The sequence below is a fragment of the Xyrauchen texanus genome, chromosome 1 (genome assembly GCF_025860055.1).
Source record: "Xyrauchen texanus isolate HMW12.3.18 chromosome 1, RBS_HiC_50CHRs, whole genome shotgun sequence".
Taxonomy (NCBI): Eukaryota; Metazoa; Chordata; class Actinopteri; order Cypriniformes; family Catostomidae; genus Xyrauchen; species Xyrauchen texanus.
In genome coordinates, this window is record NC_068276.1 from 56,453,639 (window position 1) to 56,470,466 (window position 16,828).

General features: G+C 38.4%; 1 protein-coding gene across 4 annotated transcripts in view; it reads right to left on the reverse strand.

Moving 5' to 3' along the window:
- Positions 1-599: 599 nt before the first annotated feature.
- LOC127655101 (transcriptional enhancer factor TEF-1) overlaps positions 600-16,828 on the reverse strand; it is a 123,534-nt gene continuing 107,305 nt past the window's right edge. For all 4 annotated transcript variants that reach the window (XM_052142831.1, XM_052142905.1, XM_052142988.1 and 1 more), the window contains 4 exons: positions 12,404-12,577; positions 10,352-10,492; positions 9,013-9,165; positions 600-5,102 (listed from right to left, as the gene is read on the reverse strand). In XM_052142831.1, the coding sequence (XP_051998791.1) occupies positions 4,989-5,102; positions 9,013-9,165; positions 10,352-10,492; positions 12,404-12,577 (582 nt within the window). In that variant the 3' untranslated portion in view covers positions 600-4,988. The remainder of the gene's footprint in view (positions 5,103-9,012; positions 9,166-10,351; positions 10,493-12,403; positions 12,578-16,828) is intronic.

Genomic DNA, 16,828 nt, shown 5'->3' on the forward strand with positions numbered 1-16,828 from the left:
AAGTGATACGATAGGTGTGGGTGAGAAACAGATCACTATTTAAATACTTATTTGCTATAGATTCTTCTCCATGAAGTAGGGGGCAATATGCATGAAGAATATGAGTCACCAAAAACAGAGGAAGAAGAATTTAAAAGTGAAAGTTAAAGTAGAGATTGACTGCGCAGAAATAATTTGTAGTAAAAAAAAATATTAAATATTGATCTTTTTCTCACCCACACCTATCATATCACTTCTGAATACATTGATTTAACCACTGGAGTCTTATGGATTATTTTATGCTGATTTATGTGATTTTTGGCACCCATTTACTTGCATTGTATGGACCTACAGAGCAGAGAAATTCTTCTGAATATCTTATTTGTGTGTTTCTGAAGAAAGTCATACACATCTGGGATGGCATGAGGGTGAGTAAACAATGAGAGAATTTGCATTTTTGGGTGAACTGTCCCTTTAAGTTTGTTTTTCAAGCTGTGGAAATGGATTTGTGGTCTCTCAGACCCTCAAACAGAACATTAGGAATTTTCTAATAGTTGATGTAAAGACTTTTATGTGAATGAAAATGCTGGAAAAAAACAGCGAAAAGCCAAGGAGCATTTTAATTATTTATTTTATTCAATATTGTGTACATACAAAGTATCTAGAAAGCTACAAAATACCTACCACTTTATCAAGAAGGCATCAAAATGTTACGGAGCAAAGACAAGACCATATGCGATAAAGAACACACACATAGTACATTTTCTCTCTTCTCTCTTAAACTTGCTCCAATGTTGTTGTTTTTTTCCATCATCGGCAGGATATTAAAAGATATCACACCTTTGTACCAAGAAAAGCCAGAATATATAATTTTATACAAAGCACCTTTTTACAAAAAAATCTCTGCACACAAACCCAATATCTTTTTATGATACTATCTTGAACTAGAGAAAAGTTCACTTTAAAGCCAACATCTTTAAATGGTAATGAACTTAGAAGGTACCAGTACCTACACATAGACAAAATACAAACGATCAAAAAACATAAGCTAAGCTGCCGACATACTGTAGTCCAGATTCCAATCAAATCCTTGTGTAGTGTCTATTTCTAGCAAAATAATGTCCATTTAACATTCATCATATTAAAGGCATTAGTCCTCAGATCCCTAGAGACGTATAGGAGAACTGTTAAAGGAGGAACTGACATAGCAAAAGCACCAGCAGAGCAGCAGTGACAGTATCACCACCCAAAATGGGTTCAGAACATCATACTGACGTCATCACAAAACCATCGCATATACACGTAGAACAATACAGAAAGATCTCTATATGAAACATGAACCAAGGGCGAAGGGAAGGCAAACACAAAACACTCAACATCGTTTGCCGTTTTGATATCAAGCATACTGAACTCCACAGTTTACTTTAAGCGGTACAACATAGAGAGCTGTAAATCTAACTTATGAGTCTTTCACTCTGATGGTTCCTCTGAAATCGTCCACTTACATAAACAATAAATTATGAAGTGTAGTGGAGATAATATGGTCTGTAGAAGTCAGCTTTATCCATAAAGGATTTAAAAGTGACATTGTGGTTGACTATTTGCTAAGGTTTGAGGAGTAACACACCTTGACGTCACTCAAAATAGTGTTTACTATATTCATGAAAGAAAAATAAGACATTAAAATGGCTTAAAAACAATACACACACACAAAAAAGAGAGAAAACGCCATTTCAGCTCTTATAATCTCAACGCCGCCATGAGGTTTTTCACTTTTATGTATGCACTAAAAAAAAGTAGCTAAACTCTATGTCAGATGAGTCTCTCACAGCACTCAGCACAAATGAACTGAGGATCTTCAACTAAAAAAAGGACAGTTTGCCACATCCACCAAACCAAATGCTGATAGATATTTGTCTTTAATAATTATTATTATAGACATTTATCTCAGTACATATCCACTCACTAGCCCATGTTGATTTTTCTATAAAATGTTATGAAGGCAATGTGGTGAATATTTGACCTACATCCACTTATTTGGTATCTATGATAATCTTAATAATGCAAAATAATATTAAAGGTATAGTTCACACAGAAATGACAATTCTTGCTTCATTTACTCACCCTCATGACGGCTCAAATTCAAATGGCTTTCTTTCCTCTGCAGAACACAAAGACATTTTGAAAGACCTATGAGGTGTTTTTGTCCAAGTCAATGGGGTTAGAAATTTTCTCCAAAAAGCACATGAATGTAGCACATAAGTAATCCATACGACTCCAGTTGTTTAATCCATGTCTTCTGAAGCAATACGATCACTTTGTGTGCGAAACGGACCAAAATGTACGTTTTTATTCACTTGTAAATCTTGACACATGCTCATGAGAGAAGCTCATTCACACACTTCCTCTCACTTGATACAGAGCGCTGTACACAAACCAGACATAGTGTTGCCAGGTTCTCATGCCCAGTTGGGCTATTTTGAAAATGCATATACAAGAGTTGTTTGGGCTACTTTTAAAATGTATCGCAGTCACCAAAAGGTTGATGATGAACACTAGACAATGAAAATGGAACATCTTATTGACGTATACTGTCTGATATCAGGATTGAGTACTTGGCAATCGTGTGCATCATCAAGGAATAGTCTTGAAGCCTGCACTGTGTTCCAATCTGCCTAGGTGTAAAGACTTATGCTGCCTTCAAGTGCACCTAGGAAGCTCGTACTTCCAAGTCGGGCATTCGTTACTACGATATGTCATGCATTCATGTGGTAAACCAAATACAGAAGAAGCAAAACATAAACAATGCCCCTTTTTCTGTTGTACCGGTGAATAAACCTGCATCACTTATAAAAGACATATATGATTTATTAATGCATGGTATCTAACATATTAATTAATTTGCTTCAAACAAACCACGAAGGGTGAGCCATTAGTTTACAGACATATATAACAAATTAATATTATTGAAATAAATTACAAAGATGATATCATTTTGCAAAATCGTTGCTTTTCATGTCATCGTCCCAACTCTGAAAATCATGTATCATCTAGGATTCCAGTTTCCCACTCGTTAATATGACTTCGCTTGGTCATTTATGTGGTCAGAACTCCTAATTACGATATTTCCGACTCCACTTGAAGGGCACATTATAGTGAATAAGGACTTACATTTTGGTCTGTTTTTTTTAACCCAATATGATCACAGAACTTCAGAAGACATGGATTAAACCACTCATTTATTGAGTCTTATGGATTACTTTTATGCTGCTTTTTTGTGCTTTTTTAACTTGAAAGTGTTACACCTTGTTGACTTAAAATGTATGGACAAAAACACATCGTACATCCTTCAAGTCACACGAGATTGAGACAGCATGAGGGTGAGTAAATGACCATTTTTGGGTGAACTATCCCTTTAAGTCTTTTCTAAGCTGGAAAATCGGAACCAAAGGCACTTTCATGCTACAGTGCAGGAAATAAAGAGAAGATAAAATGAAACTCCTTAAAACCTTTTGGTCTTTTTGGATAAGAAAGGCAAGATTGGATAGTTTGTTTAATGTGTTACATGTTTTACATCACTGAGACGTTATCAAGAAAGAGTTAAAGGTTGACCAAACGTGCGCACTGGCCAGTGCTCTTTAATTTCGATGACACACACTTTAGAATCTTAGTGGTTTTTTTCTTTTCCCAAAATAATGACGCTCTATTGTATTCACTTCATACACTAAGGCACTGTGCTGTATGAGTTACACTTTGGCAGTTTTGTACTGTACAATTCCTACAACATGTGATAAGAAAGTATTCCAGCTTAGGAAAGAGGTCACAGCTTTAGTGGCATCTTTTGGACTTCACACAGCTATTATTAAGGCTTTGCAGTCGTAGAAAACGCTTAGGCCACAGAGACATGGGCTGTATGGGTATACAAAGGCAGCAGGATTGATTCCATAACTAAATCCGTATTGAAGATGAAGCGCTCCATAGAGTACAGGAGCGTTCAGGGATGGGCTTCGGGAAGTGTGACCTCCTCAGTGCGTCTGTGGAACAATTGTGTCCCAAATCTGCGGGGAAATCTGAGGGAGTGTACGCTCTAAGGCAAGTCCAACAAGTGGATCCAAATGCTTGGGATAAGTCGATAGATAATCCATCAACCCCTGTTTGTTAATGCAGTGCTTCTTGTTGAGTTACTCTTTACACAAGCATGTTGGCAGGAGATATTTAGCTGTACAGGAAACAGTAAGCTTATTTCTTATTGCAGGCAATGACGAAAGTGAAAAAAAAAAAAAACCCACAGGTTACTATAAACTTATCACAGTGCAGTAATTCCTCAGGATGTGAATACAAAGAATGAAGGAACGTGTACAAAACAATTTCTTTTCAATGGCTGGACTTCTGAATTCCCTGAATTATGTGGATGTTCTGAATGCAGGAACTGTTGTTTTCAGATGGCCACAAGAATGTCAGTCTACAGTAGCATTCTTTCTTTAAAAATAATAATCAATGTTCCGGGATGGAATCTCTCAAATACCTTTTCTTTGGGAAAAATCTACAAGTATGTGAGAATGTATATACACATTTGTACACACCTACATCACACACACACACACACACACACACACACACACATTTATGGCTACACCCATATGCTTTCATACAAATGACAAATATGTTCTCTTTTCTTGTACATTACATGATACAAATTAAAACAAGGTTGTTTTCAGATTCAATCTAAATCAACCCTACCTTAAAGTCAAATGATACTGTCACTTTATCTGTACAGCCTAGGAATTAATGTTGATTACGTATTCTTTGACATTCTTTCCCATATTGAAACATAATACAACTGTACCGCAATTCACAGCTGCAGTTAAACGTCAAACACATATTACTAAAGGAAAAATATATATAATTATAAGCGTCACCCAAATGAGTGGGAAAATAATCTTGAGTGAGTGTTATGCGAGAGGCACTGCCACTGTACTGAGGTTCAGAGTCTGTGTGAAAGAGCGGTTTCATTCCTTCACGAGTCTGTAGATGTGATGCTGGGCTCCGTGTTCACTGTTCGACACCTCAAACACACAGGCCATGCACAGCAGGGTCTCCTGTGTGTCTCTGTTTGTGACCACCTGAAACAGTGAGAAATGGCATTACTGTAAAAGTACCACAATTAACATAAATGTAGGGTACAATGGGGCTAAAGACTCCCGGGGGTAAAAGGCTCCTTTGATTTCATTTTCTCCCAAAACAATGAGTACTTATACAACCCCAATTCAATAAAGATGGGGCAGTATGAAAAATGCGAATAAAAACAATTTGCTCAATTTGATCTGTAAATTTGCTCAATTGAAAACATTACAACAACTCATTATATGAGGTTTTACATTGTTTTTTATGTACAGTAATTTCAAATCAGATGATTGCAAAAAGCTCCAAAAAAAGTTGAGATGGGGCAATTTAAGACTAATAACAATTTGACAAGTTAAAATAACAAGGCGATGTGAAACAGGTGAGACAATCGTGTCATTGTATATTTAGGGAGCCTCCAAAAACAGCCTAGTCCTTTAAGAGCAAGGATCATTCGAGACTTGTCAATTTACCAACAGATGCTTCAGCAAATAATGCAGCACTTTGAGAACAATGTTCCCCAAAGACAAATGAGGATTTTGGGCATTTCACCCTCTACAATTAAAAGATTCAAGGAATATGGTCAAATATTGGTGCATAAAGGACAAGACGAAAACAACTTCTGAATGCGCATGATCTCTGATCCCTCAGACATCACTGTCTTAAAAACATCATTCATCTGTAATGGATATCATGAACATGGGCTTGGGATTAATTTAGTAAAGCTTTGTTAGTCGCTGCTTCCACATATGCAAGTTAAGACTTTACTATCAAGCAGAAGCCATACATCAACACTGACCAGAAGCGCTGCAGACTTCTCGGTGCTCGTTCTCATCATAGATGGAAAGTAGAACTGTTGAACCTTGTTTTTTGGTCAAAAGAGTCCACATTTCAAATAGTTTTTGAAAAACACAGCCATTGTGTTCTCCAAGCTGTTATTAGAGTTAGGTCCATAAGCCAGTGTCTGTATGGGCCAGGGGTGTGTCAGTGCCCATGGCATGAGTAAATCGCACATCTGTGAGGGCACCATTAATGCAGACAGATATGTACAAATTTTGGAGCAGCAAATACTGCCACTTTTATGAGTCAAAGTACATTTACAAATCACACCTTTTTGCTTTTATTAAATGTTTTCTTACAGTCCCAACTTTTTTGGAATTGGGGTTGTAATATAATGATAATAATAATTATTATTATTATTTGTAGTATATTTAGTATTATTTTAAACAAACAAATAAAAAAAATCATTGTATCAAATGAGAATTACCATGAAGAACAACAAGAATTACAAACTCAAAAAAAAAAAATAATAAAAAAAAGGATGGTAATAAGAATTTGTGGTAAAAATGTGCATAAATATGAAAATGTCAAGGAATGGTTCACCACAAAAATATGTCTTGATTTACCCTCATGTCATTTCAAACCCACATGACTTTCTTACATGAAACACATAATATGTCAGCCTTAGGCACTTTCATTGCACATTTTTTTTCCATATATTGAAAGTGAATGGTGACTGAGCTCATCAGCCCCTAAAATATTCTGCCAAACATTTACTTTTGCATTCCACAGAATAAAGAAAGTCGTGCCGATTTGAAACATGCAGTCATGCAGACTTGGGTATAAGGACATAAGTTTATGCCAGAATAAAAATATTTTGGTGAACAATCCCTTTAATGTATGTAGCCCCTAAATGTGGTGGGGAAAAAACTTGTAGTGTGGGAAAAAAATAAGCAAATACTTTTGTGTTCTCTCGCAAATTATTTTGCATTCTCTCGCAAAAAACTTATGCTCTCGTATATGCACTCCTTTGTCTGAATGCTCTGCTGGCTATTGCATTTATGAGAGAAGTCGAGATGACAAATGCCGGTGTCTACTTGTGGACAACTGTATCTTGTTGTCACGATTCACTGTTGTCTGCCCTGTGTTTTGCCTCTGTCATCTGTTCCCCATGGACTACACTTCCCATAATTCCCTGCCCTCATCACTGCCAGCTGTCTTCCATTGTCCTCACCTGTGTTTCGTCTACTCATTAGTCTTTTTGTATATTATGCCCTGTTGGTTGCTTGTTCTTGGTCAGTTGTTGAAAGTATGTTCTTGAATGTATCCTGACCTACGGTGTTTTGCCAGTGTCCTTCATGGACGTTTTGCCCTTCGTGGATGTTTTATTTTGTTCCTGTGTCTCCCAGTTATTTGTATTTGTTTATTTTTTTCATTAAAATTCTTCGCTGCACCTAGATCCAGCTCTCTTGACTTCTTCCCTGCGTTACAGAACAACTGACCAAGAACAAGCAACCAACAGGGCATAATATACATGAGTAGATGAAACAAAGGTGAGGACAATGGAAGACAGCTGGCAGTGATAAGGGCAGGGAATTATGGGAAGTGTAGTCCATGGGGAACAGATGACAGAGGCAAAACACAGGGCAGACAACAGTGAATCGTGACATAAACACAGGTGAGGACAATGGAAGACAGCTGGCAGTGATGAGGGCAGGGAATTATGGGAAGTGTAGTCCATGGGGAACAGATGAGAGGCAAAACACAGGGCAGACAACAGTGAATTGTGACACTTGTAAACTTGTATAGAGTAAGAAGATACAGTGACTCCTTTCTCTGTATTGCATCATTACATTATACATAATTCAATAATTCATACAATGTATGATTTTAATGCAATTTCAAATGCAACATATTTAAAAATGCTATGCTTTTAATATATGAAGCATGTTTTCTCAAACTATAGTGTGAATTGAATATCATAATATGCTCAAATATCAACTATTATTTTATATATACGTATGTTTATGTGGCCATTTATCATGTGCCAGCAGATGGTGACAATTGTGTTATGAGTCAATCTTCAACACTGCCACACCAAACAGCATAAATGATGCCTCCACAGGGCACAGCAATCAGGGTGGCATCCAAATGATTTTAATTTAAAAGCCCAAAACCTTCAAAAACAACACCCATCCCTCCCCCATGCCCTCGCATAAGGCACAGGGATGATCGGTTCTGAATGGAACGCACCCTGAGTCGTTCTTGACCAAAACAAATCTTATTATCCTTTATTATGTAAAATCTGCATATCTTTAGGTTTACTAAGAAACTTGACATGACTTCCCACATAATGAAGCAAGTTTTTATTGCTTTATTAATTGAGAAGGAAACACCATCACTACGACAACAAAAACAATAATGATATGCAAATCAAATGTCCACCAATTAGACCAATCACATTTAAAGCAATTTTAACTGTGTTGTCTTTATTTTCACAAATTCATAAATTGAGGATTATGATTTGTGCATTGCCTAAGTATTGTCTTTCCTTGCACTGGCTTTTTCTTCTTGTTGAACTCTATATTTGCAAGAGAACACAAAAGTTTTGTGAGAGAATGCAAACGTTTTGTGAGAGAACAAAAAAACAATTAGCAAGAGAACACAAACATTTTATGAGAGCACACAAAAATTAGCAGGGGAGTAGTTATTTATATTTTTTCCCGACCCAACACTTTGGCCCTTTGGAAGCTCCGTATGAATGACCCTCAAAATAGGGCATAAGTTCACCCACACATGTGAAATGGTCACAGTTACACAGTGGAGCACCAGGAAGTGAGGAATTTGAAAAGGAAGAGAGAGGAAGTGAGATGGGAAAGTGCGCCCCCCTGCATTACAAAGACCTTCACTACTGGAGAGAATAGGGCAGTAATCCGCATGTGTGTGATGGTTTAAGAAAGGGGTTCCTTTGCCCGTCTACAGGAGATTATCAGGCTGTCCACAGCACCACAGGAATGCCAGGAATGCTCCGGAATGCTCAGAGGCCACAGGCTCCGCCCTTCACTGACAGCTCTCACTGATTGCCTCAGAGTAACGTGGTTTAAACATGACTTGACAGATAAGCAGACTTACCAACAAGATGGTGAAGTTCTCCAGGACACTGTTCATCATGTATTTCTCAGGCAAATGTTTGAGTTTGTGGATGAAGTTTATCATGTATTCGCACATGGGAGACCGGCTTATCCTGTAGACAAAGCGTCCGTTCTCAAAGCGAGCATATTCTGTCTAAAAGGAGAGATGAAAGATAGATGATTACATGCATTTACAAAAAGTATCATGTTTTTGGGCATGTCCCATGACAGAACCATTGTATTCTTTAAAGTAACATGGAGTAAGATGAAAATATAATGGCACATTAAAGGAATATTCCGGGTTTAACCCTATAAGGCTGTGTGTATCTAATTTGATAAACAACATTTGATGGCTCCTGTTGCACTCTCTGTCCAAGCTGCATAGCCAAACAATTTATGGTATATAAGTTTCACATGTTTACGGCAAATCTAACGGTTATTTGTGAAAAAAGTGGTTTCAATGTTTATTTCGATCTAGTTAAAATGGTGGCGGACTTGCACGAAAAGTGACACTTTTGTCCAAGTTAAGTGTACATGCCTTTTGCTCTGCCGTTCGCGTGATTGACAACTGGAGTGTGAACAGACAGCCTTTCTGTGCGTGCACGGCGAGGCGAGATATGTGCGGGCACGAGGCAATCATATGGCGAAGAGTGGCTGGGTCCGAAATCGTTCACTCATTTGCTATTTCCTATATAGTGAATGGACGTGAGTGCACTATATCTCAGCAATCTAAATTTTTTTGTGGTAATCAACATTATGCCACACATTTTGTCGATTGAGCCGGTAACACTTTACAATAAGGTTGTATTTGTTAACATTATTTATTGCATTAGGTATCATGAACTAACAATGAACAATATACATTTTTTATTATTTATTAATTTGAGTTCATGTTAGTTAATAAAAATACAATGGTTCATTTTTAGTTCCTGTTAGTTCATAGTGCATTTACTAATGTTAACATATAAAAAAAATATATTTTAAAAATGCATTAGTATATGTTGAAATGAACATTAAACAAGATTAATAAATGCTGTTAAAGTTCATTGTTAGTTCATGTTATCAACAAATGGAACCTTATTGTAAAGTGTTACAATTGAGCTTAACTTGAATTGAACCTGAAGCCTTCCATTAATTTGTACCATGGTGTATTTCAAAGTACCGTAGTACAATCTGATACCATCATCTTAATGCAATTTCAGGAAAAACATCTGAGACAATGTTGAAACAACTTGAAACTCCATTAACTGCCAGAGAAGATTGTGTATTTTGATGGACAACACCTGTTGCTTCCTTTAGCTGTGCCTCTACTCAAAAAGTGACATGTGGTTAAAATTTACCTCCACTTTCTCCACGACCTGTTTGCCGAATGAGCAAACCTTTGTGGAGCAAGTGATGGTCATGTTCTCCGGACTCTCGTACTGACTGGTCACTCCATAGAAGGCCCCAGTTTCATCCTGAATGTTGCAGTTCAAGTCAGCCTAAGAACCAATAAGATCACAGTTTAAAGTGATGAATAGCTTTAACAGCACATTATGTTTCGGTACAAAACTGCTATCTATTGGAGATTGTAAGCATAGCATATACACATTTTTCAGCAATAAATGACATACCGGTACATTTCAGTCTGGTTCTCATACAAAGCTGCCGTATGACTTCAGAGGACTTGGAATACAGTGCACTGTATTATTTTAGATTTTTAGAGCTTGATGCCCCCTCATACCCATGCAAAGAGCACTCTGGACACTTAAAATATTTTTGTGTTCCACATAAAGAAAATCATACAGGTTAGGAAACAATGTGTTTTAATGAGGGTGATTAAATGACGTAACTTTAATGTCTGGGTGAACTAACCCTTAAAGATTGTATTTTTCATATACTAAACTACAAATCAGAGAACACAGCCCCATCACCATCAATGGAGCACCGGTGGAGACTCAGCAGCTTCAAGTTCCTCAGTGTCCACATCACTGAGGAACTCACATGGTCCGTCCACACTGAGGCCGTTGTAAAGAAGGCTCACCAGCTTCCTGAGATGACTGAGGAAGTTTGGAAGCACTGTAGAGAGCATCCTGACTGGCTGTCTCACCGCCTGGTATGGCAACAGCACCACCCTCAACCGCAAAGCCCTGCAAAGTGTGGTGCGAACTGCCAGACACATCATCGGAGGTGAGCTTCCCTCCCTCCAGGACATCCATACCAGGCGGTGTGTGTAAAAAAGCTTGGAGGATCAACAGAGACTCCAGCCATCCGAGTCATGGGCTGCTCTAACTGCTACCATCAGGCAGGCGGTATCGCAGCATCAGGACCCGCACCAGCTGACTAAATGACAGCTTCTTACCCCAAGCGATCAGACATGTGAACTCTTGATTGATCACGATACATATATCAGCACTGCACTTTATTAGCCTCAGACTGGACTCACATTTTTTACTTCTCTTAATAACACACTGGCAAGTGAATATCAACCGACAGCCGAATGTCAACACAACACTTCATATTCAATTACACTGAATACATGGGGGGGGGGGGGGCACTTGTGTATATGTTTGAGTGACAATAAATGGATTTGATCAAGTCTATTTCTCCATAAAGTTTTAATAACTTAAGTAAAAAGCCACTCAAAAAGAACCGATCGCTTGCAGCTCCTTCAGTATGCTTGTTCATTACTGGTATTAGAAAACAGGAGAAGAAAGCAAACTCAAATATTCATTTCTGGCATGCTCTCTTTTCATTAAGACAAGCCTGTTACATTTTCACATCATATTCAAGAGAGGCATTATTGTGCAGATTCAGAGTTTCATTTGAAATTCAGACCCCTCTTTTACTTCAAACGGAATTTGAGCGGCCGCGCTCTGACCGCGACACGGCCTACTTTGTTGGTTGCCGCTAGTTAGCATTTCACAAAATGCATGCAATGTTTGAATAGCTATTAGGGGAGCAACCAGGTCATCCAATTGTTTTGAAATATTAAACTGAATAAGTGAAAGCTTTGATCATCAACTCTCCAGCTATGCCATGCCAAATATAGCTGGCAGTCTGGATGCACAAATAGAGCGAGAGCTGTCTTTAAAACTAAAGTGGCCCAGTGTCTTTAGAGAAATGCATAATTATTCATGCATGTAATCACCCAGTGGATAAATATGTGATAAATAGGCAGTTGTATGGGTGGCAAACATAAACTGCAGAAACTTCACTCTCATTAGAAGAAAACAAAGACTGTGAATATATTATAAAGCACGATAAATACAAATTATTTTCCATCCCAACATGAAAAATACAAATTCCTCCTGGACTAATTATACAACAATGTTTTTCCATGTATGACATTTTTTTTGGCAAGTGCATTTTGGGAGTCTGTGAATGTTCATTTTCTGCTGAGAGTCACTCACCCAGAACTTTATAAGGAAGAAGGAATTCTGAGGACCCTTGCCAAACAGTTCCTTCAGTCCTCCTTTCTTCTCTGGGAATTTATCGTAAATTTGACGAATGTCCACTGACTCGAGCAAGGCATCGTTGTATGAGTGATTTGTCTGACCAATGTGCACGAAAAGATGCTTGTTGTACTGCAGAGAAAAAAAACACACATATAGAAAACTCGTTAGAAACAAGAAAAAATCTTCTCGAAATAACAAGTTGTTTCCACATAATTTTCATATTTCTCAAATTTTAATTAGAATCGTAAAAGCGAAAGCTTATTGTGATATTCTCATAACACAATAAAAAATATATTTATAGAGTCCACAACATCTTCGGAATAACTCCAAGTTGCACTTTCTTTTGCACTTTTGAAAATTTTAATATTTAGCAAATTTTTTTTTTATAACACTGGAGGGAATATATATAATTAGTGACATTCTCAGAACACCACCCAAACAGTTTTATAGAAAAAACATTTATGTTTACATAATCTGAAAAGAATTGTGCTTGCGCAAATTGTAATTAAATTAAAACACTGCTAGGAAAGCATATTGTGACATTCTCAGAACAACACCAAGACAGTATCATGTTCAAAAATAATTGACATTTTCTTAAAAAAAATAAATAAATGAAAAACATAATAACAAAAACACAAACTTGAAAAACAGTGTTTGCGCAAATTTTCATATTTCGCTAATTTTTATTATTATTGTTAAAGACTGCAGGGAAAGATTGTTGTCATATTCTCAGAGCATAACCCACAAAGCATCATAAAAAAAGATCTTCTCAAATAACTGCCCGTTTTAATATTTTGCAGATTTTAATGATCGTAAAACACTGCTGAGAAAGCAACATAGTATCATTTATATCCTGTAAATACACTGTGTGTGTGTGTGTGTGTGTGTGTATATATATATGTAAGGGATAATCCACGGCTAGTTGTGCGCTAAACTATTTTATTGCATGACGTGGAGGCAAAGACCCACCCGACGCAAAGTGCATCCAAATCGTTTAACGCAAAAAAATCACCTTTACCCAAAACCAAGCTATGGATTATCCTTCTACCATAGTCACTTATGTTATCAGCATTTATTAGTTACAGCTGTCAATGATTTTTACAGTTACAATTTTCCATTTTTTTTATACAATTTAAAAAAAATATTTACACTTCCAATTTTGACTGGAAGAATAACAATAAAGATGAACTTTATCAACAGGTTGTTAGATCTAGAGTTCTGCCCGTTCTAAATCAGACACAGAGATAAAGTAGTGCAATAATATCACAGATATTTGGAGACCAAACACTCTTTATAACTGTGAATTGAAATACTAAATCAAGAAATAATAATAGCCACATAATTTAGAAGGGTTGGTACTCCTCAGAACATGTAATATTGAATTACTATTCTTTGTAATTTTCACATAATTGAGGAAAAAACAGAGTCGCAGTGATGTGACAGTTGTAAAAGTAGCATTTATTGTATAAGACAAGAAGAAAACCATCCAAAACAGCCAAAATCTATAGACTTTGACCCCTGAGACATCCATATGGTATCCATTAAGGCTGCATGATTGATTGATTGAATTAAGAATAACATCGCGATGTGGTCTTGCTGGACACACATTCCATCCAATCAGAATCAAGTATTCGAACAGACCACCATGATGCTATCGTTTTGTGGCTGGTTGCCAGGGTGGTTCTGTGTGGTTGCTATGGAATTCTGGGTAGTTGCTAGGGTGTTGATATGTGGTCACTTTCTGGACTAAGTCAAACGAGCTCACCTTCGAGTCTCTATGATATTAGGATCCCTACATATGTTTTGGGTCATTCATTCAATTCAAGTTCCTTCAAGTCAAATACATTTTTTCACCCATTTTATCATCTGTCAAGCGAAACTCTCATGTCTGATCGCTAAGAAACATAATCTCACACCTCTCCTCAAAAAGCCGCACAAGTATCATTTGAGTTATCATTCATGTTCTTAGCAAGCATCACTAAATGTTACATGTCTACAGTATATGTACCAACGCCAGACTTTCAGAAATGCAACTAAACGGCTGATAAATGACTCCAGCCATTTCTCATCGATAACAAAAAAAACTGAATTCTCTGGATAGCACACGCAAACAATGATGGATTGCTGCCATCTGAGGCAAATAAAAAATAAATATGTGAAGCCTGGTCTCGGGGTTGACATTCTGAGAAAACAGAAACATTTTTAGTCTCTTTTGGCAACTAGAATGTCAAGACATTCTCAGGCAATTCTCAAAGAGTGAGTCAGTGAAATGTCTCTCGATGTTAAAGAGCCAGAGGGCTTTCCAAGTGACCACGTTTGTGCCTCCATCAATAAAATAAGATTTAATGTCATAATCAGTTGTGTGTGATTATTAATATTATAGGTGCTTGCCAAGGCAAGCATCACTACTAATTCTCATATATGGGTTTTTCAAAATCCCTAATCCGAAATAGTAATATTCTGTGTAATTCATCTTACGATTTTTGCCTAGTTGAAAAAAAAATAAAATAAAAGAGTTAAACAAAAAAAGCCATATATAAGGACCAGAATATGAGAATGGGTACCAGGAGGTGGGCTCATTTGAGTTTGGCTTTTATACAACCACCGAAGCCTAGCAAACATCTAGAATACAATAGCAACCGCATAACATTGCTTTAAAAACAATCAGAACACCTTAGCATCCACATAGCAACGATCTGACAACCACCCACACTCTAGAATTAAGGTGGAAACGTTTCGCACAACACCACTCACATTTTCTTCAGCAAATCTAAAAATGTATTTAGAACTGAACCGACACTTTAATTTGATGGGCATTAATAGTGCACAGTCACAAACTGCGTTTCCATCTTAGATGTTTTGCAAAAAAAACTTTAGCGCATTAAAATAAAGCTTATGGAATCACAAATTATCGATAAAATTTCACAAATGTCGACATACTATTTTTGCGTTTAAGTTTAACATATAAATCCTATGTAGACACTTCGTTGTGTCGAAGAAGCGACACTAGGGGTCTCTCTTGAGAGCCTTTTGCATCTCTGATCTATGAGAAAAGGCAAATGAGAAATTGGCAGACAGAATTAGCATGTCCCGCCCCTGGACATACGGGTATAAAGGGAGGGAAATGCGTCTGTTTCATTCAGAAATTTTCTTCGGAGCCAATCGGTTGTGTATGCAGCGAGCTGCGAGTCACACACTGTTCCTCCCATCTCTGAGCGATTGCTGTTGGATCTACGGCGCATATCAGCGGCTTTCTCCTTCTTTGCACAGCAGTGCAGCTTGCCCCTGGGCGCTTCGACAGCGCAGTTAAAAGAGTTATTTTCTTTAAAAGAGCAAAATACACAGCGTACACAAAGTTCTTTTCAGGGCGCGTCTTTAAAAAGATGCCTTTCCGCCTTTGTGTAGTTCCTGGTAGAGTGCTCTTCGCTCCTGACGGTCACAGATGCTGCCTCGTGTGTCTGGGCAGCGATCACACCGAGGCAGCGTTTGTGGATGGTTCATGTTCTCACTGCGAGAATCTTACCATGGCAACGTTGCGGTCACGGCTTTCCTTCCTAAGAAGGAACGCTACTCCAGCCCACGGGATTGAGGACGACCCTCACGGCCAGCTTGCCTAACCTCTTGAGCCCCCCTGAGCCGGATGAGCTCGCCACTGCATCGGAGAGTGGTCCGGCTTCTGACGCGGATGACTCGACTGGGCTGCTGTCTTTGGGCCAGCATGCCCAGTCTGAGGCTGATGCCAAGATGTCCGACATGCTTGCTCGGGCCGCCGTCAGCTTTCGTGGCTGGATGACGGATTCCTCGGGTCTGCGCGCCGCTCACAGCCGTACCCCCACCCAGTTCCTTTCTTCCCGGAAGTGCATGATGCGCTGACGAGTTCATGGAGGACACCCTTCTCCACCCGTCACCATGCCTCTCGCCCATCCGCTCTAACGACCCTCAATGGCGGAGCGGCCCACGGGTACACGGCGGTCCCCCAGGTGGACAGAGCGGTTGCGGGATGCTGAATTCCTGTCTAGTTCAGTTCTGATCTGGATCGCATCGATAACTTATGTCTGTCTTTGTGACTGTCTCTCACAGTCCGGGTCGCGATCTGTCTTCATGTTGTGCTGAGGTTCGGTCAAGTCGGTCTTCAGTTTCCGGTGCGTGTGACCGAAGTCTCACACAAGTGTCCTGTCTCATTTTGTCGCCTGTTGCGTGCATCGTGTGGCATTTGCCTCGCGATGTACGCTCAGGTTTTGTTTTGAGTGACAATACGTGGCATTGCTTTGTTTAGTGTTGCTACGCATTCTCTCGTCTTGTTTGCCGATTGGCATGAGAGTACAACACCTCGTTGTCTTGGCGATGAGCGCTAATGTCATTCGGGTGTTTGCTCTCTTG